We start from the raw sequence: 22710 nt of genomic DNA, 5'->3' as shown, positions 1-22710 counted from the left end.
TTCATTTATGAGTGCCAGATGTCTGCATGCTATTGAAACCTGGTTGACTCTTCATGGCCATTCACCAACAAATTGCCAAAGTCAGTAGACTAGTCATAAAAGCAATGGTGTACTGGTGCCCTGGAGTTGACAGGTGTGAACTATATAATGTCAGAACCAGTGTGTCAAAGCAAATATTGGTTTTGTTGCTCTCACTAATATATGGGACAGATCAGTTCAGTGAATATTAATCTAATTACTCCTATCCCCAGGAGCAAGGTTTATGGTCATATACTTTGCATGTGAATTCACTAAAGGGCACAGTTAAGATTGCTCAAATGCCCTAATTGCTTCTCAATACCTTAATGTGCTTGGATATTCTCTAATTTAACAATGACTCTGAAGAGTCTGGGTTATAATTCTCACTATAATTGCATCATTCCTGTAACAAAGTTTGTTGTAAATTACGAATATATGCTATTAACCTTGACTTCAATTTAACATCACTGTTGTCTGGAAACTACATTAAGATTCGGGGCCAAGTGCTCAGCTGATGTAAAGCCACTTACCTCCAGTAGAGTCAGCAAAGCTCTGCTGACTTAGATTATACATTATTTTTCCATCTCTAAACACTGGGCTCAAATAATGACACTAAGCTATATAATAACAGTGTGCACATTACACATATTAATAAAGTTAAAAGAGTTACTTGTTTTCTACCACTGATTGCCCATCTTGAACTCACCTGTTTTGGGGCAACCATTTTATTGTCATGGCATTGAAATCAATGAAACATTCATAGATACCCAAAACACTATCACTACAGGCACAGTATATACTTGTAAATAATGGTATAATATACCAACATAGAGTTAATGTACTCAAGAGTCTTTTAAAATCACCAAATGCTTGGTCACTAAGCAAATAACCTCTCAACAATTTTCAACGTGTATGTTTGTGTGTTTGTAGCAAACAAAGCACTTCACAGTTAAATGTAGCTGAGAAGGCATCTTTACCACTATTGCCAAGAGGAAATAAAGATGTTTTAGTTTATTTAAAAATACTGATGAGAATGTTGATTGTTGGGAAAACTTACTCACTTAAAGAAATTTGATATAAAAACCCTTTTATTTTGGTGTGGTGAGTAGAGATGGCCACATCAAATCATAATGATAGAAATGACAGAAAAATTGCAGTATAAGATCAAGATTTTAGTTAAACATTTTTTCTTGCTAACAGCTAGAAACAGCTGCTGCATGTAGTCACTCAGTCTAGAAAATTTAGCCTCTGACTCTTTGGTATATATTTTCATCCAGCAATGACACTATGCGAATGTATTCACAGTAACTAATGGTACATACTTTAAGAATAATAATTCAGGGACTATGACTTATGTCTTAGAATATATTTTTATTTTGATTTAGTATTTTTTGAAAATGCTTTAACCTGTATCAAAAGGGATCAAGAAAAATACTTTCACATATTTTTTCAAGAAGTTAAATTGATGACGTATTTTTCTCCAAATATATTGATATATATTTCCAAACTAGTTAACTTAGCAAAAATGAAAAATGACTTAGGATGTTTTTGTACATCCAATGTTTAGGTGGCCCAACATGATGGCTATTAAAAAAAAAATTGTTTTAAAAAAAAACATTTGTTTCACAGAATCACAGAATTACAGAATGAGTAAGGTTGGAAGGGATCACAGTGGGTCATCTGGTCCAACCTCCCTGCTCAGGTAGGGTCATCCTAGAGCGCATGGCACAGGATCTCTAGCACAATCTCTCTGGGCAATTTGTTCCAGTGTTTGGTAACCTGCACAGTGAAGTTCTTCCTCACATTCAGGTGGAAATTCCCATGCATCAGTTTCTGCCTGTTGCCTTTTGTCCTTTTGCTCGGCACCACAAAGAAGAGCCTGGCTCCGTCCTCTTGGCACCCTCCCTTCAGATATTTACATAGATTGATAAGGTTCCCTCTGAGTTGTCTCTTCTTGAGGCTGAACAGGCTCGGTTCCCTCAGCCTTTCTTCATAAGAGATGCTCCTGTCCCTAATCATCTTTGTAGCTGTCTGCTGGACCTGTTCCAGGAGCTCCACCTCTCTCTTGTGTTGAGGAGCCCAGAACTGGACACAGTAGTCCAGATGTGGCCTCACTAGGACTGAGTAGAGGGGTAGGATCACCTCCATCTACCTGCTGGCAATGCTCTTCCTAACACAGCCCAGGATCCCATTGGCCTTCCTGGTCAGTAGGACACATTTCTGGCTCATGGACAGCTTGTTGTCCACCAGGACCCCCAGGCCCTTCTACGCAGAGCTGCTTTCCAGCAAGTCAGTCCCCAGCTTGTACTGGTGCTGGGGGTTATTCTTCCCCAGGTAAAGAGTCCTGCACCCTAACTTCTGTGAATCAAATCTTTTCAACATTAATCTGCCATAAAAGTGGAGGTATATAAAGTGCCAGTATCTTTAAAAATTTGTCTTATGAATGCCTTTTAATGGTTGCATCAACTCCATGAAAAAGTTTCCCATTCCAGAAAAGTCATAGATTATGACTCTGCATTGTGTTTTCACATAAAGTCACCGCAAAAGATTTTTCATATTTCAAGTTACATGAAATTCTTAACAATGAAAGTCCTAAAAAAATTGAAAATTTTTGGAAAAAAATTCTGAAGTATGTAAACATAAACAATTTTAAAATTTTAGAGGAATTAATTATATAACTGATAGAAAAACCCCCAAACAGTCGCTTTCAATAAAAGATTAACTTCAGCTATCTTTTAAAGGAATAAATTATGATGATTATATATAATGACATATTCCTTATGCCCACAAGCTAATATTTTGTCCAATTTTTAGAAGCATCATCATTGTGAAATGGCAACACTGACTTACAGCACAGTTAGAAACCTACCTTCCAATAAACTGCATGGCTTCCTTTGTCAGCCTCTGAGTAAGGTTCTCATAGGACAGTGGCTGCTGGATAATCTGATGATTCCTCATTAAGAAGCAGTTTAAGTGTCGAAAATGATAGAAGAAAAATATCAAAACCACAAGTGAAATTGTGATTATTAACAAGCAGTAACAGAATGCTTGGAAAGGTACATTGAGGAGGCCAATGTACCGCGCTATCGCCAAAGAGACAAGGGTGATTCCAGCAATTTGGATTGGGACGATAAGGGCTTTCTGAACCCCTTTTAAAAATACGCTGCCTTGGCCAGGTTTGCAGTCTCTAAAATTGGTCACAGTAAGCCCATAAAAGTAATCAAATCCATGACTGAGGGGGTGGTGACAGAAGTCATTACTGCTTTCACAGTTCATCCCAAGATGCCACTTTCCTACAAAGAGAAAAGGACAGGGAGTATTTTTGTAGTTAAATCATCAAACTTAGTTTTAATGTGCACTATCCCAAACATGAAACTGTCACTGTCTGACTGCTATCCCCCTGCCACCAGCATCCATTTTGTGGATCCCTATTTTCTATTTAAACTTTCTTTATGCCTTCATCAAAGATTTTGTTTCATGTCTGCCTATTCATCTTAGTTAGAAATAGGTTTAGCAGAACTGCTACTGAAGAACATTAAATTTTGAGTGGGCTAGCAGGTCACTGAAGAGCAACAGAGCCCTAGCAGACAGCTAACTTTGGAAATGAAGCCTTTGTGTATGTGTAGTTGCTATAAAAAAATACTATTTTGTAGCAGCTACTGATTGAATAGGAAAAGCCAATACAGAGTTAAAAAATATCTTCTCTCAAATTTTTCTAGCAAATAATTTGAATAGTTTAAAAAAAAAAGAGAAAAGAAGAAGAAAACAGTAACAAATAGGAAATAAATCCAGAATAGGAAAATTACCAAAGCATTTATTATTTAAATGATTGCAAAAATCTCTGAAATTGTCAATCTCCCTCACAATATACACAGATATATATGGTGAGGGTGATTATTTTGCATATTTTTATTTTAGATATATAAATAAAAAGCCAAACAACAGTAAGAAGTAAATTGCTGCCAAATACTAGCTCTCACAGCATTTTGTCTCACTAGGAAATCACTCTAATTCTGCAATAATGTTGGACACTGACTGACACAAGAAACCAGTGAGCCTGATTTGCATTATAGTAGTACAATCTATGTTCATGCTGATTACAGTAAGTTTCTAGATAATTCATTCTATGACTCAGGTATAACCTCTTACTATATGCTTATGCATTGCTTAGCATGACAGACCTAACTGTTTGGAAGCTGTTATTTGAATTCAAATGCATAATTATTAAAAAACCCAAAAATTCAGTTAAGCCTGTTGAGATAGATTGGGGATAGAGCTATGCTCTTTACTCTCAGCCAGAAAATGTATTGAATATTTTAAAAAATATGTTGGCCTTGACAAAACAGATAACATTATATATTTCTGGGCCACACTATTTATTTTTCTGAATCAAATATGTAAACACGACCAGCATAATTCTGGGGTCGTCCTAAAAGAAACAAACAAGAAAACCTGAAAATCCAGTAAGTACTCATTCCCATAACTTAGCCCAAAGAAATTTGAAATATTTGTTCTGCAGGCTTCAGAATACACATGGCAGAAAGTACAAAAAAGGAAAAAGAGCATACATAGACCTTTCCCCTTTTCTGAACCATCCCAGCTTTTACACATCTGTAAGAAAGAGTGCTGATGCAGACAGTCCTGAACATCTTCTCCTGGGTCTAGAGAACTGCATATTCATTCTGCACTTCTTCCTTTGGCAATGACAAATGCAGGTACTGCAGTACCAAAGAGGGTGAGATGGGGGTCAGTTCAGTTTATTTTAAATAGTACCTAGCAAATAGATTGGATGTTGCTATTTCTCTTCCACAAATAACAGAATGGAGGTATAGGATGGGAATGTCGTGCTCAAGGTCATCTGTCAGCAAAGGTGTAGAAGAGTAACACAGAAATCTTGACTCTGAGTGTTTAGTTGAGTCCAGTTCCCCTCATACATCTCTTGACAGTCTAAAGTTAGAAATACCTTCTGTATATCATCAAAGCGAGTATAAAACATTTTCAGGTCTGCTTATGTGCCAGTGAAACTAAGGCCTCTACAGCTCTTTCATCCAATCAGAATTTTTCCCTGTCAGATGGCAACTCACCTGAGGTGGTATTCTGCTTCTGTGGGCAGAATGGCTCGTCACTGCTTTTGACATGGTTCAGTAAAAATTACCATGGTCAATTAAAAAAAAAGAGCAGTGCACACTACTGAACTGACATTTCAGATATTATAATGATGCTATAAAGGGCTAGATAAGGCTGGAACTCTGATTGTCATTCCCAGCATATAAAGACACAGATTTTTGAAAAGAAATGCTTCAATGTTTTCTCTTAGTTTTACATGACTGTCTTCATGGAATAATCATAAAGCCAGATGTGTAACAAGGTGAGATGAAAAAACTCTCAAGTTAGAGAACTGAATTAATGGTAGAGGTTAATAATCATGACTATAAATGACCTTCAAGCTTTAATTTTTAATTTTTTGCTGTTATATGTCAATCTCAAAGCACCTATAATTCAGTAAAAAACTCAAATTAAATATGCCTTCAAGGTCTATTATTATGACATAGAGTTTTTTTTAAATGGGATCTCAATAAAACTAGATACTGCAAGCCAGGATAGAAGAATCTTGCAATAACAAATTAGGACAAGGTAAAATATAGGTCCTATTTTTATCAAAAGGGTTTTAGCAAGCACAACAAATTGTTCAATGTCAAGATGAACTTGGGCCTCAAAAAGAGATTTGTTCAGAAGCAACTGAAGCCAAACAAAGCAGAGAGCAGGTTAGTGGGAAAAGCAACAGAAACTCTGGTTCAAATTATATCGGCAGCTGTGATGGAACGACACAACTGCCATTCTCAAATGGCTGATGAGGTAGAAGGTTTTGATAGATCCTGCACTACTCTGAAAAAGCAAGTGATGACTGGGTCATGTTTTGTTTCATTCCTTGTGATAATAACCCCTGCCTTGAGCTAGTGCTTCAACATATTACTGTAATGTGCTTTACAGTCTGAGGCCCTTCTGAATCTGAGAGCAGCGCAAAATGCTCTCATCTCTTTGCCAAGTGATGCTTCACAGGATGGACACTTCACACAAGCATCATAAGCATTTCAGTAGATTCTACCAAGCTTTTGAGTGAAATTTATGCTTTTAATTTTAAATTACAAGTACCTCAATAATTTGAGACTTAGGCATTTTTCCCTCTCCGTCAGTCACAATTACAATTTCTGCAGAGCAAAAGCAATGCAATGAAAGGCAAGTGGATGTGTGAGGCAAGTATTATTCAGCCAAGATCACTCAGAACTCAGTTTTTTACAACCCAGAATCCTAGGGATACTAAAAAAATCCATGTTTCCAATCTTTTTTTCCCCTCAGTTGAAAAGGGAGCAATCTGAAGACTGAATTGTATATAATGACATATTTCTTTTGGAATGATTTTATTTTTCAGATAAATGGTAAGAGGCAAGATGTGGAACAAGATGCAAACAGAAACATTTTATGTGCTCAAAGAAATATATTTATATGAAGTACGTATCAATAATAATAAAAAGTGTATGTGCATATGTTATTACCATGGTCAGATTTTAAGCTGTTTTATGAATAACTGCTGCATTAATCCCAATCTCTAGACTCAGTCAATCTTGGATTGGACACCTGACTACTGTGCTGCATCCAAATATTACATCACCTCATTCTGGAAGAAAGAAACAAGTACCAGTTATCAATTAGTTTTTCAACTTTGGAGATAAGCTACATAGGTGGGTTTTAAACTTCTCTGGATACCAAACAACACACTGGATAAAAATAGCGAGGAAAAATTAACCTTTTAGTCAACTGTAATTGATCATAGCAGTAGTTAAAATAATACTTATCTAAGTGGAATTTTTGCATTATGAATAGCTTTTTCCTGTAAAACATCATCATTTCTTTCTACTGTTGAAATATCACATATTCTATGCATCTGCTCTTTCTTATAAAACTTGGGTTTTTTGCAGGTCTGATTGTGTGTCTTCCTGACAGATGCATTGGATGTCACCTTCTTTGTGTCACAGGGGAAAACAGTGAGGTAGAAAAGTGTATACATAGAGTAGATTTATAGCCAAAATATATTTTGGGATGTATCAAGCAAAAGGAAGCATATATTCAGAGGAGCAAAAAGTACAAAAAGAAGCAAAAATGCATTTAGGGAAGAGAAAAATGTCCTTAGAGAATAAAAGGGAGAGAAACTTGGGAGAAAAAAAAAAAAAAAAGAAGTGACATTACAGGTTTGAGGAACTGAAAGGCTTAAAATTACCCTTATGCCAATCCATCACTGGTGCAGGATTTGACAATAATTTGTTTGGGAACTCCTGAGTTAGACTGAACCCAGCAAAGACTCCCTGACCCAGACCAATATGATGTGGTAAGAACACCAGCAGAGGCAGAAAATGGGCTGACTGGGAATCAGACTCTGCCTACCTACTCTTCAAATCTACATAATTTTTCTTTTTTTCATTTACATATGCTTTATCCCTAATTTTAATGCACTTCTTGATTTTTGGAAACCTTTATTATACTCTAAGGATATGGTGATATTACATTTTATGGTCTTACAGCTATCATTCGGGCCACTTGCAAGAACTGTTCATTAAGTATCATGGAGATAACTTCTGGAGATCTAAGTGGCAAGCTGTCATGTTGCAGTGAAAGTAGTTAAAAAAAGAACATTAACTAGGTCAGCCCCAGAAAATGAGTTATATTACAGTGCTTGTTACAAACAGAAAAAACCCCAGCCTTTAACTGAATATGGAGCAATAGGAATTAACTCCATGAGGAACATGACAAATTATGAATGGCTTTTTTGCACTATGATTAAAATACACCCGCACTAAATATACTTCTGATAAGATTTTCTGGTTTTCTTGTTTGTTTCTGTCAGGACATCATGGTATTTTATCCTTTATAAGACCGGGATATAGCTAAGTAGGATTTTTAGTTAGGAACACTAACTAAATGTAGGTTTATCTACATAATACAGATATTTTTTGAACAGTGGTGCGAATTGTTAGCCTTGCTAAACAGCCTGATTTTTTAAACAAAAATCACTCCCCAAGTTGCAAGTTTCTGTTTAAAAATCAATTTAAAAAAATCAAATTGGATGCATCCTTCATCTACATTAATTTAGTAATTCCAGTATGATGTTCTCTATACAACAATTCCCTGGCAATTCCAGTACAGAAATACATTATGTAATACAAGTTGTACTTCACAAAAATCTTCTAAAATATAAGCAGTGTGGAATAAGTCATTGGTCAAATTAAAAAAAAAAAAAGGGACCAATCTTTAATTTTATACTTTTAGGATATTAATTCCAATTCTATTTAAAATTCACCTAGTGGGATTCCTTTTCCAACACTGGATATTTATGCTGCAGTTAATTGTCTAAACTATCTTTACAATGAGAGAGAAATACATTTTTATATTACATTTCTACTATAGGATAAGAAAACTTTCCTAGAAATGCCCTTTTCTGGCTGATGACTAAGAAAAGAATCCAGGTAGTTATTCCAGGTACAACACTATTTACTTTATGGATATTTAAAAACTGGTGAAATGAATTGTACCACTGTTCTGACTTGTACTCTGTGATCAATCCCTTGTTGTGATCAATCCCTCTGTTGTAATCAAATTCCTATTTATACTGAAAACTTTTCAAGAGCTTGACTAATTTTCAGTTTGTTCATCATGTTTCTCCAGTACCTTGCACAATGAGACTATAACTACACAAGTGAATTAGACATACTTATCAGATTAGTGTTTCACATAGGCATGGGAATGTGCTCAGCTTTGTGCCAGAAAAATAAATTCATTATGCTGTGGGGGAAAAACGCTTAATGCAAACCCTTAATAGCCTATATGAGAAGCTAATGTTCTTTTGATTTAAATGAAAGTAAAATAGTGTTGCACATATGTTGTTGCATAATTTTACCTATTAGAGCGGTTGCATAACCTTTCTGTTTCAGGAGTTTGGAAAAAGTTATTTCTTCAGAAGGAAGTCCCCCAGAAGAGGCAGAAAATAAGAAGACACCAACTCGTGAGAAGGCAGCCATTCCTAAATACAATGAAAATTTATGAGACCTGGATAATACAGAGAAACTATTTCCATTCATTCTTTCTGCACGCACTTTTTTGCTTCAGGTGGTATCACTTAAATGACACATTACAACCAGACATTAAATGTTGCAAGTGGCTGATACAATCATCCATTTAGCTGAGTGAGGTCTTCTCTGTATTAACATCAGAAATTGAGAAGTTTAGAAAAAAAAGTCTCTGCTTATAACCACGGGGCCAGACATGACATAAACAGCTGCATGTCCTTCTGTAGATGTTGTAAGGTTTTTTCAGCATAACTGAAAAAAGTTGAGCTTGAATAATTTATTTTTCTACATGGGGTAGGAATGGAACTGAGGACTGAGATCATTCCCAAGTTCTACTCTCCAAATTTCCACTTTCATCATACATGGTTTTCTATAAGCCTTTAAGGTTATTTATGAGAAGGTACATTGAAATAAGGCAGTCTTACAACTGGGTATGTAAATATCATGAGATCAAAAGAGCAAAAGAGAATCTAATTCCGGAAATAGAGCAGCCAGGGCTCTCAGCATTGATGGGAGAGGACCAGCATTCCAGTGGCACAAAGACACATGATTCAATGCATTCAGAGTGCACTAAAGGAGCATCAGGTATCGGCTAACAAGACAACATCTAAATAAGGCACAGTAATTTCTATATACTGAGAGTCTGAGGAACACAAATGAGCTTATAAGCTACTCTCAGGATGAGGAACTTGAGAGCTCAGGTTCATGAAAATTAGATTACTAGGATTCCAGATGAGAGCTGGCTCTGAAAATAGACAGACAGAACAGAGAATATCTATGCAAATCTGTGCAGATGTATCTTCATGAAGTCTAAATTATGCAACTGGATGATTGTAGTGCCCAAATTACATGACTGATGTAGACAACCAGAATCTTCACTCAGGTATCCCTTGTGGTTACATGAGAAAAAGACTTGTTAGACTGGTTTATCAAAGACAGCTCAACTTACCCTTCATATGTTGACTTCAGTTTTTTACCCCAGCTATTTTTGTTGATTAACAGTTTAGTTTTAGTCATATACATATATTATTTATTTATATTTAATTTTATGTAATTAAAGCTCTTGTAACGGAAATCAGTGTAATTCCCTTAAGCTACAGAAATGAAAGTACAGACTTATGTTTGGGTTTTTTTTCATAATTACCTTTCTCTGAGTTTGTGTCTCATCAAATACTGCATTTTGGAATCTTTTTCTTCAGCTCTATTAGCAGGAGTTTTAAATTTCTAACTTTTTTTTCCACATCATGATTCTAGTGCCTTGTGTAATAATCCTTTACTAGGTCCTCAGTGATATTTGGAAGCACTCCATATTTAGCCATTTTGTAATTTAAGTAAGACAAAGTTCAATTTTTTCACCTACATGGAAATGATTAGTGAAGAAAAAAATCAGAATTTTTCAGAATTAAGAACATTTTTCTGAAATAAGAACAAGAATCATGATGGAAAGTGACCTGTTGCTTTACCTACAGTAAATATTAATAGCAATATAGCTGTAACAGGTATATGAAATTTTCCTTTGGAGCTGAATGTAATGGAAAATTTAGCAAGTTATATTAGCTGGCACTTTTGCAAAAGCTTGTTACTTGATTTGAATGAGCATGAATGTATCAAGTAGGCTCCAGAGTCTTGCTTTGCTTTCATTCCCAGAAGCAAGGACAGGATGTTTTATCACTAATGAACAAGTGATCTGATTAATGTATAATGATCCTTGCTAAAAATGATGTTAAGGGAATGTTAAAGTTGCATGGCTAAGCACTCAGTCCCAGCACACTAAAATAAACAGACTAGATCTTCACTGGCTCAAATGGGCTTTGGATCAAGTATTTGAAAAGTAAGAAAAATTAAATGCATGTATTCATAAGATACTTAACACTTTATATGGGTAGATATAGAACAAAAATATGTTAAAAGAAGGGAGATTTTTTGCTTTCCTTTTCCCAGTCTTAAGGGCAACTTGAATATCTTAATGAGTTGTCCTGCCCCCAACCTTCCCCCTGCCAAAACAACAGGAAAAACAAAAAAAATCCAAAAGGCAAACCCAACAATTTGTCTAAACCAAAAGGTTTTGTAGAAATCGAAATGTCTGAGCGGAAGCATTTACATGGGGTTCTTCCATTGCATCTTTCTAGATGCATCTCTGTGATGTCCAGCACTTGGGCTGCCCACCAACATACTGGGAGCAGCCTGAATGTAACTAGGGAGGCAGGCAAAGAGAGAATTGAATAGTGGTCATTGAATACTGGAGGAAGTTGATGGATTTTGCGAACAGATGGACTGCTCCTTACATTAAATAACTACAGTCAAATCTTTTTCTCGGTAGTTAAACAAAAAAATATTTTACTCACTAAAAAGACTTTATTTTTGTGTCAACTCTTCTCAAATGCAAAAATTTGCCATGTATATGAAATATTTCAAAAGTAAACCAACTCTTGATGAGCTTGATCAGTAAGTGAAAAGACTGATCATTTATTCTCACCTAACTTGGTCATGATAAAGATATCAAGAAAGGCCAGACAAAAAAAACCTGCATAGAGTTTACTGTAAATAAAATATGATATTTGTATATAAATAAAGTAATAGGGTTTTACCTGATCTTATAGGATATCTCCCTGTCAGGAAAGCTGCCCTGCTTGGAGTACAAAGTGGGGCTGCTGCTATATGCTGAGTAAGTGTCACTCCTTCCTCTGCTAGCCTGTCAATATTAGGAGTTCTGGAGAAACATAAGCAGGGAAAAAAAAAGAATATACAAAAATTATTATTTGGAAACAGTTATGGTAAGATCAAGGCATCTGAGGCAAGAACTATTAAGAAAATCAAGTTAAGACTTACTGTATATAAATTATCAAAACCATGATGGGGTTGCAGTTCTAAATACTATCACGTCAAATATTTTTACATCAGGTGTCAACACCGAACTGAGACACTGTGCCACTATGCCAAAAATCTTTTTTCCCACTTTCATCTACTCTTCATGGCCAATACTAAATTGTTACACCTAGACATATTGCATTGCAACCCTTTTTAATGGATTCCTTGACCCAGAACTGTAATTTTGCAATCTCTCTGCTTCAGCAATAGGGAAAAACAGAGACTGGAGAAAGGTTGTGCTTCCTTACTCCCTACTTGGTGTCATGTCTGTCTCTCCCCTGTAAAAGGTTTTTGGGATAGGGATAATGTTGTATGGTGCTATCAGTTAATAGAGGAGATTCAAAAAATTACAACTCTGTGTTACACTCTATATTAATGGTACCTAAATGTCTGACATGATTATGTCTGCAATTTTAGAGCCAGGGGCACAACCAAGTTCCCATATCTGCATGGGAAACCTGTCTATGACCTGGCTCATCATGCAGATGAAAATTGGTTCCTGCAGGAAGAAATCCTGTGTCCTTGGTTCTACAGATAAAAATTACTAATGCAGATTGGCCAGGAGCTGCAGCATGCTCTAATAGCTCTCTGACCCAGGAGATTAATGACCATGACCTCAAGGAATACTAGTGCTCCCATCACCCAAGTCTGAATAGTCAGAAACATTAATTTTCCAACTGACTTATTTGCTATCAGTAACATCACCTACTAATAACAACCAGTATGATGAAATTTCTTCATATTCCAAAGATCTTATTCTGAATTCTCACAGCAGAGAACATAGATCTTGGAGTCATTCTGGTCCCTGTGATGAGAGCGATTCAAGCATCGGTGTTGTACATAATTGTTTCCTGTTTAAAACTAGAATCTGTAACTTTATTTTCTTTTTTTTCAGTTTTGAGGAGGTTTTACTTCTAACTAACATCAGCAGGAACAAGAGCATTTAACATTTGACAAGACAATGCTTTTAGTCTGAATGTTTTATTTAACTTTGTCAAAGCCTTTGCACCACAAACAAAATGACTAGGTACCACTTTCTCTGTTTACACAATCAGCACACCTAAGCTCGTAATAAGGAAAATTCTGGGGAACACTGCTGCATTATTCAGGCATATTAACATTTGTTTTAATGAATATACTGATTATGGTATGAAGACAAATTAATGAAAAACATTTACAATTGGTTAACAACAAGGTTGTCTCAAATCATGAGTGCTTCAAATATGCTTAATTCATCGTACTTCTGTCATGTATATTTAAAAAAAAAGCTGGTGACTATACTTTGCTTCCCTAGAGCTACCCTTATTTGGTTGGTTGCTCAATTCTCTGTTTATAATGCAACTTTTCAGCAGGATAAACACATCAGATAAGTCTTTTGTCAAGAAAAGAAAACAAAGATTGAATATGTTATTCTCTGGAAAAATAATTAACTTTGATTACTTATAAAAAGCCTAATTAAATCTCTAAATGTTCTGGCATTTTTAACTTTAAAAATCCATAGAAAAACTAAATACAAACCTGTGACTCCCCTAAATTATCAACATACCTTAAGGTTTTGTTCCCATAACATCCCACATCTCCAATACCAAGATCATCAGCCATCAGCAAAATGATATTGGGATTTGAAGCACTGTGTGTTTTGACACTGTTTATGGCACACTGACAAATTATTAGAAGTAAAAGGGGTCCCATCTTCTTCCTGGCGTGTAAGAAGAGGTGGAAAATATAATAAATAGACACCTTTTAAAAAAAATTTACTTTTAATCTAATTTTGTCCTATTATTGACCTTTGTATAGCAAAAGACAAAAAGAAAGATTGCATATTTTTATTTGGCTTTTTTTTCTCGGGATTTTCTTTAACATTTTCTATTTCAAAGTTCTTAAAATAAAAATGCATCTTTTAGTATATAGCTAATTTTTCCTTCTACCTCTTTACAGAGATGAAGCCTTTAAATAAAGACAAACAAAGAACTAGCTACAACCTCAGTGACAATCTTGCGTACACAGATGCACTGTACAGCAATAAATCATAAGAGCAAGCAAGGCTTTGGTTTTTTTGTCTTTTTTTTTGGGGGGGGGGTTCTAGGTCCGAATGTGATTTGAGGAACACAGAACCTGAAATCATTTAGGATCAAAATTTCCAAGGCTCATTGCAGGAAAAAGTTAATCAATTCTGCTACTGAAGTAAATGACTGAATTTCTATTCAACAATGAGGAGAAAAAAATCCAGCTTCAATTATTATTGAAAGGAGGGTGAAGAGATGCATTATGAAATTATTGTAAGAATGTTTAAGAAAAAGCTCTTCACAAACATTTTAAGTATTGGGGTCTATAGCAAAATTGTGAAAATATTTGATATCATATCACAATGGTTTCTAAACAATGGTCATGCTATATCCAACCTAAAACGGGAAGAAGAATGTATTGTACACAGTACATTTACATAACATACCATTATATGCTTTTATGATAAAAGCAGACTATTTGCAGATGTGCATGCTATGAATGCTACTTTACCTAAAGAGGGACTTGTCATATCGCTGTTTTAAACTTCATTGACTATGCCCTGTCTGAAACTGAGTTCCTGTAGGCTGTAATGGACCATGTCAGATATACACATCAAAAAGAACAAACTCTGTTTCTCTCTCTCTTTTGTGTCTGCTAATACTCCCATCTTTTCTGGATGTAGGCAGCCTTTTTCAAATGCAGATGAGGCATGAGTCACACCTGTACTCAGGATTATGCTGGGACAAGAAATAAAGTGGAAGAAACTAGGACTGAGGTAGAAATTTGAAAGTGAAAGAGTAGAAAAAGGAACTAGAAACAAGAATTTCCAGAGAGAATGGGGACAGCAGGTCAAGAAAAAAATCTTGTAAATCAATGAGTTATGGTAGATAAAAGTAACTGGAGAGAAGATAAAGAAGCCAGAACTGAAAGAGCTAGTACAAAAAGACTAGACATAAAGGGAGACAGATTCATAAATCAGTGAGGTGGGTAAAAGTATTTGTAGAGAAGACAAAGTAGTCTGAACTAGAAGAGCTCACAGTGACTTGAATAGCAAGAATGGAAGTTGAGACCCAGCTGAAATGAGAATTTCAGCCTGAAATAAGGAGAAATGGGAGAAGAATAAAGAAACTGAAATGAATAGTATCACAGTGAATAGAAAAACAAAACTGAGGAAAAGAGGTGAGAGAACTGGAAGCATTTGGGATGAAAGATCTGAGGAGTTATGATTAAGGTCAATGAAGAAAACTTAGTGGAAAGAGCTTGGGAAGATAAGACTTGGGACTAACATAAGTGAGAAGAGATCAAAATAGTGGGGATCAACCAACACAGACTGGGACTTCTGATTCCCAACCTTCATTATTGGCATTCTGTCAGAAAGTATAGGTGCGAAGAGGATTTTAACTCTTTTAGTGGTTCTTCACATACAGATAAAACAGTAGTAAGTATATTAGCTATTTTATTTTATTGCTTAAGGTATACTTTATAACTCATTCACCTCACTTTGGTAAGAACAGTTCTGGTTTAGACTTCAGCTGGCAACATCTTGTCACTGCAGCAACAGATGATGTTTTACCCCATGGGAAGCAATCTACTTCATTTCAGACACTGAAATACATACACAAACTTTGATACTAAAACCCTAAATGCATTTTTGTTGGGTGGGATGCATCTAACTACCCTTTCATCAAATAACTGCACTAATGAAGCTGTGTAATGCCTGCCACGTCACAGACTTTTAATCTGCACTGTAGATGCACCTTAAGGATAAACAAGAGTGACTTGCTTCCCAGGCGTTGCAAGAGAACAACTAAAATCTTGATCCAATAGGACAGGAACAACCTACTGCTAGATCTCATGTTCCTACTCCACTGTTCAGACTGCAAAGGTCTCAGAGGCCAGTGGCAATGGGGATGTTGAAAAAGGGGACATATATATGTTAGTGACGTTATATATAGACTTGCATGGATGTTCGCAGGACCTGCAGAAGGTAGCCTCATTTATCATCTCCATTTCTTATTTTGCAAATCACCCAAAAATAATGTTATTAAAAGTTGTCTCTGATACTCCTCCACTCTGAAGATGCTGTAAACTCTCACACACTGAGCTACTTGCCTTCAACTGATATCATGTCCCTGAAGTGAAATCAACAAGGAAACAGGAAAAAGAAAATAATCCTAACAACTATGATTTCTCTGGTGTACTCTCTCTGCAGCAGATATTCATGTGTCTTGAAAGGATGTGCAGGGAAAGTAAGAAAAATTAGATGGATGAAATTGAGTGGAACAGACAACAGCAAAGAAACTCAAAGGAGCAAAAAGGGAATGACATGAGAAGAATGAAGCTCTGAGAATGCTGAGGGCCATCTGTGCCACACCAGGGTTTGTACTGGTGAAGAGACAGGCATGTGCAGACCTAACATGAAAATGATGACACCACATCAGATGAAGCTTCCACTTAACCTTGTGTTTCCTCTCTGTCCACAGACAATTCAAATGCTTAAGGAAAGAATGAAAAAAAACTTGGCAAATTAATTATTTCACTAGCACACCCTTCTAGCTTCTGGCAGTTAACATTAAAGGTATTTTTGACAGGACAGCATTGTACTGTATACCTCTCCATGGATCTTTTAATCTTCATGGATTTGCTACAGTCTATTTTGAATCAATTAACTTTTGTTTTGGTTTGGTTTTTTGCATTGAACGAATTTGATTTTTTTTTTTTACTTCCATGACACTCTTTAGATGTTCCTGTAGGAGGCATCAGCTTTGAAGGCTTGTGTTTTACATTCATGTGGCAACATTTTTCCTTTTTTTTTTGCATGCAGGATGCATAAGTGCCATTTTTAACCTTTGCTTCACTTTCCCTGCAATATAATAGAACTAAAAGTAGCATCTTTCTTTTCAAGCTGGCTGCTAAGTTAAATTGGTTTAAAAGGTGCTTAATCTCCTACAACAAGAGCCATATAAAAATTTGTATTTCACACACCCTATTTCAACCTACAATACTTTAAGCACTGTATATGAACTTATAGACATGAGTACATACATATACATGAGTCAATATGCACATATATACATGTACGTGGGGAAAACACACGTTACTTTTTCTACATATCTTAAAATTACGTTTTTGTGATTCTAATACATATTTTCTATTTGTATTAAAAACCAAAGTATAAATGTGTAAGAGTAAATGGATGAAAATAAAAACACAGATATAATCCACTATTTCTTGATATTTGTTTGGTTGGGACTTTTTTCCACATCAAGATAACTGACTCAAGACATGGCTATCATATAATCACAGAATACCCTGGGTTGGAAGGGACACCCAAGGATTAACCAAGTCCAACTCCTGGCCCTGCACAGGACAGTCCCAAGAATCACACCATGTACCTAAGAGTATTGTCCAAACACTTCTTGAACTCTGTCAAGTTTGGTGCTGTGACCACTTCCCTGAGGAACCTGTTCCAGTGCCCAACCACCCTCTGGGTGAAGAACCTCTTCCTAATATCCAACCTAAACCTTCCCTGAAACGACTTCAGGCCATTCACTTGGGTCCTGTCACTGGTCACCACAAAGAAGAGATCAGTGCCCGCCCCTCCTCTTCCCCTCACAAGGAAGTTGTAGACTGTGACGAGGTCTCCCCTCAGTCTCCTCTTCTCCAGGCTGAACAGACCAAATGACCTCAGCTGCTCCTCATACGGCTTCCCCTCAAGGCCCTTCACCATCTTCGTTGCCCTCCTCTGGACACTCTCTAATGGCTTAATATCTGTCTTATATTGCAGTGCCCAAAACTGCACACAATATCCAAGGTGAGGCCTCACCAGTGCAGAGCAGAACAGAACAATCTCCTCTCTAGACTGGCTGGTGACGCTTTGCCTGATGCCCCCCAGGACATGGTTGGCCGTCCTGGCTGTCAGGGCACTGCTGACTCATATTCAACTTGCCATCAACCAGGACCCCCAGATCGCTTTCCACAGCACTGTTCTCCAGCCTCTCGTTTCCTAGTCTATACACACAACCAGGGTTACCCCACCCCAGGTACAGAATCTGGCACTTGCCCTTGTTAAAGTTCATATGACTGGTAATTGCCCATCTCTCTAATTTTTCTAAGTCTCTCTGCAGGGCCTCTCTGCCCTTGAGGGAGTCAACAGCTCCAGCCAATTTAGCATCATTGGCAAACTTACTTGGTATACTTTCAAGTTCTACATTGTTCATGAAGATGTTGAAGAGTACATGGCCTAAGATGGAACCCTGTAGAAACCCACTACTGACAGGTCACCAGTCTGATGTTACCCCATTTACTATAATGCTTTGCACCTGATCCATCAGCCAATTGCTCACCCGTTGCATGACATGTTGACCCAATAGGACAGGAACAGCTGTATGCTAGATAGTCTTTATCCCGTTTACTACAGGTAAATGCATCTCTTACAAGAACAACTATATGAAACTCTTTCAAACATCTCTTCCCAACTGAATCATCTCAGCATTTTTATTAAGTTTGATTAAGCAATTTATCTCTAAACTACTCTTTTAATGTAACAGAGCCCTTTGAGAAAATGCTTAATATACTTTATCCTTGAAGGTATAGTATTTTCTGATGAAATAAGCAACATTTAAAGATATTGACCTCATTAAAAAATGCTGTGCTATCCTTAAGCACTATGCAAAAAAAAAAAAAAGTACCTTACTTAATTGAATGCTAGAACTCAAAAAATTTCTGTAAGTCATAAAAATCACTGTAAACAAACTAAAGACAACTCTGGTCTCCATAAGATTCTGCAAAGAGAAAATTTCTCAGCTTAATGAGAAAAAAAAAGTAAGTTTTTAAATTTAAGAAATGGTAAAGTAATATTATATACTATTAATAATTTTCTGGTATCAGCTTAATAATGGCTCATATCTCTCAATTAATTCCTCTCTTACAAGCCAGTAACATCTGTTACATCTTTGATGTCATATAACTGCTTTTCTGAATTTTTCAATTAGATTTCAGTATGCATATTTAGGTAACTATGTACATAAATGAAAATCTGTATTCAATTTATTAAAAGTTGTCTCATTGTAAGACAGAAATTTCATGTAACATGAGCTGGGATAAACATCAGAACAAATAATCATGTTTCATGTTCAAGCTTATTAATTACTGGGTCTGAATCAAATAGACATGAAACCACAGAGCCTCTATCAGATCTAAGTTCAGTTTAGTTGTCTTTTAAAATGGTCTCTCAAGAATTTTCTAGTTTTACCTCAAATAAATTACAGACCTTAATGGCAGTATTAATAAATAATAAATATTATTTCTGGTAGCAAATTATAACCTGAGTAGAACAAAATATAATCTTTTGTGATATAATGTCATTATTTTATTTGTAATAAAACCCCTGTATAATTAGATACAGATACTAGAGAATATACTCTTTTCCCTGGTTACTGTTTCACAATATTCCTCCTGTTATCCAAACGCTCATTAAAAAGTTGATTTTGATTATGGGCCCTGGTCAGCAACGTAATAACAGATCCTCGAGGTAGCACAAGTTGTCAGCCTATTTGCCAGTTATGCACCATCCTGAGAAGGAAAAATCTTTCCAATTGAAAAAAAAAAGCCTATCATGAGTAACTAACTACTAGCGACTGTCCCATGTCACTTCCTGGAGACCAGATGTCTAAACAGTATTCTAAACAATTAAAAGAAATCTTTCAGATTCAGTAAAATGTGGGACTATGTATGAAGGATGCAAGTCCACTCTGTCTGTACAGTTCACCATTTCACAAGGACTTGAGGTCTGTACCTCTCTGCATACATTTTGTGCTTAGCTTAAATGATATGAAAAATCACCACTACATGTTGACGGAACAAAAAGATGAGAGATGAGAAAGTTTTGTTTCTGAAATTTGTATTAGCTTCAGTAAATATTACATGATGCTTACTGACATGCGCAAAGCTGTTGACACACAAAATTATGAAGTACCTATTTTTATGTATGCCCACTAGAATAAGAACTTTATAATGCTGCATTAATCAATGCAATATGACGCTGACATACTTTGAGGGTTTAGCGAAACTCAGCCATGATATCTGGCTTAAGTTTTGAAAGATGTTGAGTCAGGGTTTTTCTAACATACCCAGATGATGTGTGAAATCACTATTTTTGACACTATCTTTTTGAAGAGTATCAAATGGACATGAGGAAGAAGAATTTAAGTGCCTAGAACTTTGTACTTCTGTGTTTATGATATGCAAGAAGATAAAGACTGTACAGCTCTGCATGATTGTGAGTCTTACACATGGAATTAGCAAAAGAGTTTGGTTACATCCATTTGAATTGCACCAAGATACAAAACACAGCTTCATATCATTAACTGGGTACAGACTTTTCACCTTTGCCTAACTACAGCCAAACCAGTTTCTTCTGAGTTTCCATTCATATTCTAAGTAGTATTTCAAAAAAGTGTTTGAAAAAGAAAAAAATTTAATTACACGTCGTATTGGAATGAGACACTACACTCCACCAGTACACTGCCTTCACAGGGATAGTGCACATATCTGAAGGTTGGTATCTAAGTCCTTTTGTAAGTCTTTGTATGGCCAGTAACACAAATAACTGACTGTTTACACTGAATTTTATTTTCCTGCAATTTGAAAGCAGTTTTTAAACCATTTTCACTGAAATGGTAGTCTTCAAATGCCTATCAGGGGAAAACATGAAATCTAACAGAAAAAAAACCCAAGAAAAAAACCCCACCAAAACCTGCCTCTCTCTCAGGTTACTCATTAGCTTCCTCTGGAGTCTGTCAAGAACAAAGCTTTGGATTTTATAACATCATATTCCTCTACCTACAATCACTTTTGTAGTCAGAGTGGTTTACCAGAGGAAATTGCAGAGAAACAGCCACTTAATTTTTCTTTGTGACATAAAGCAAGCAAGTAGTACATCAATAAAATGACCCAGCATGTTATGCTATTTCCAAAATGATGTTTCATTTAAAGTAAAGAGAAATGGCATTTGAATTAATTTGTTCTCAAAGAGTGGAATCATTATTTTCATATTACTTCTATTGTTATTTATATTTGTTTTATGATAACACTTAAGGGCTCTCAATACAGCTGATTGTACCAGATAGAAAAATTAAGAAAAGGCTTCATTTAGCAACTATTGATTTTAGTCATGCAGAAGTTAAGTGCCTAGATGGCCCAGAGCAAATAGGTACTCAAGGTGCAAACTAATCCACGTGAATTTATTCATCTCTAAGTTAGGCATTTAGTTTGAGCTAATTATCTAGGCTTCCCCTCTAATTATTAGGAAGAGACAGGCATCTTAGAAGGATGATTCATTTCTTCTTAAGATTGGTATGATGAAATTTTGAAGTGATGCCCATGACCTTTTTCCATGGAATAGAAAGCCTAAACAGCTGGTTTAGACTAGATTTATATAAAAGGAATAAGGTAACATGAAATAAATTCCACCCTGATGGTGGGTTGCCTGCATGCGCTCAGCATAAAATATGAAAAAAATCCTTTGTGTAATAAACAAACATGATATTTTTCAATTAGTATGAAAGATTACTAATCTTTCTGGTGTAATAGTTTCTTACTCTGTGAGTAATTCCACTGAAATCTGAGAACCAGGGACAATTCTTTGTGAGTTTTAGTTGGAAAATTTTCCTCCAAGAGATGCATTTAAGTATTTTTCTTTTCCAGGCTACACAGCAATCTGATGAATATTCCATCTTACATATTTTATTCTTTCATTACTCTAAAGCAAAAGAGATAAGAGTAATTATATCCAACAGCAAGGATTATTTTATAGGAATATGGGTAATACTCTGCTTGGAGTCAGCTATAGCCAACATGTTTTTAGGTTACAATCACAAGTTTGATCAGAGAAATAAACTTTATCTCTGACATTGTTCTGACAGAATAGAAATTACAATCCCTAGTGTTACTCAAGTGGGACGATATTTCAAGGGAGCTCTTTTCAGAGGTGACCAGCCAACAGACTGTGAGCTCAGCCTGACTGTTGTTCACACTCCCTGCCTACTCTGTATATGGGCTGCCCACACAAGGCAATTAAACCAGCCTGTGACTGGCCACTCATTGCTAGATTCTGTTACTTCTTTCATGAGGTTCTTGTTACAGAACTAAAACCACTTCACTTCCTGAGACATGACAAGAAAAAGTCTGGATGGGTACTGTTCAGCAATTCACATGGATAGTGAACATTTTGATCATGTCACTACTCACACGCACAAGTATCGCACGTGTTCTCCTGATCCCCGTCACACCAAGGGAAATGCATTCATTCTCATAGCGGAACAGTGATACACATGCTTGTCTTGTCACTTAAGAGGTAGGAGAACAGGTAGGTCAATGTTTTGGCAGCCAGGGTGGTACTCCAGGGGAGGCTTTTGTGAGAAGAGACCAGGGGCTGCTCTGTGCTGGACACAGTATCAGCCAGCTCTGCAATGCACTCACTGCAGGCCACAGCTGAGCCCATCAGCCTAGCCGGTGGCACCCTGGAAAAACATTTAAGAAAGGGCAAAAAATATTGGGGGCAAGGAACACAGAGAGAAAGGCTGTGGGGAGCAGAGAGAGAGGAGGAGGAAGAAGGAACAAGAAGGCCAGAGCAGTGGGAGGTGTTCCACACTGGATCAGGTATGTGCCCAAAGGGACTGTGGTCTGTGGAGCAACA

At 36.3% G+C, this 22710-nt stretch overlaps 1 protein-coding gene across 3 annotated transcripts in view; it reads right to left on the bottom strand.

Moving 5' to 3' along the window:
- STS (steroid sulfatase) overlaps window positions 1-22710 on the bottom strand; it is a 106845-nt gene that overhangs the window by 68896 nt on the left and 15239 nt on the right. For all 3 annotated transcript variants that reach the window (XM_027675123.1, XM_027675124.1, XM_027675126.1), the window contains 4 exons: window positions 13552-13704; window positions 11726-11847; window positions 8969-9091; window positions 2888-3311 (listed from right to left, as the gene is read on the bottom strand). In XM_027675123.1, the coding sequence (XP_027530924.1) occupies window positions 2888-3311; window positions 8969-9091; window positions 11726-11847; window positions 13552-13697 (815 nt within the window). In that variant the 5' untranslated portion in view covers window positions 13698-13704. The remainder of the gene's footprint in view (window positions 1-2887; window positions 3312-8968; window positions 9092-11725; window positions 11848-13551; window positions 13705-22710) is intronic.

This window comes from Neopelma chrysocephalum, unplaced genomic scaffold (genome assembly GCF_003984885.1).
Source record: "Neopelma chrysocephalum unplaced genomic scaffold, ASM398488v2 Primary Assembly neopelma1_25, whole genome shotgun sequence".
NCBI classification, from domain to species: domain Eukaryota; kingdom Metazoa; phylum Chordata; class Aves; order Passeriformes; family Pipridae; genus Neopelma; species Neopelma chrysocephalum.
The sequence above is the reverse complement of the archived record's forward strand: the minus strand, read 5'-3'. Positions and strand labels throughout refer to the sequence as shown.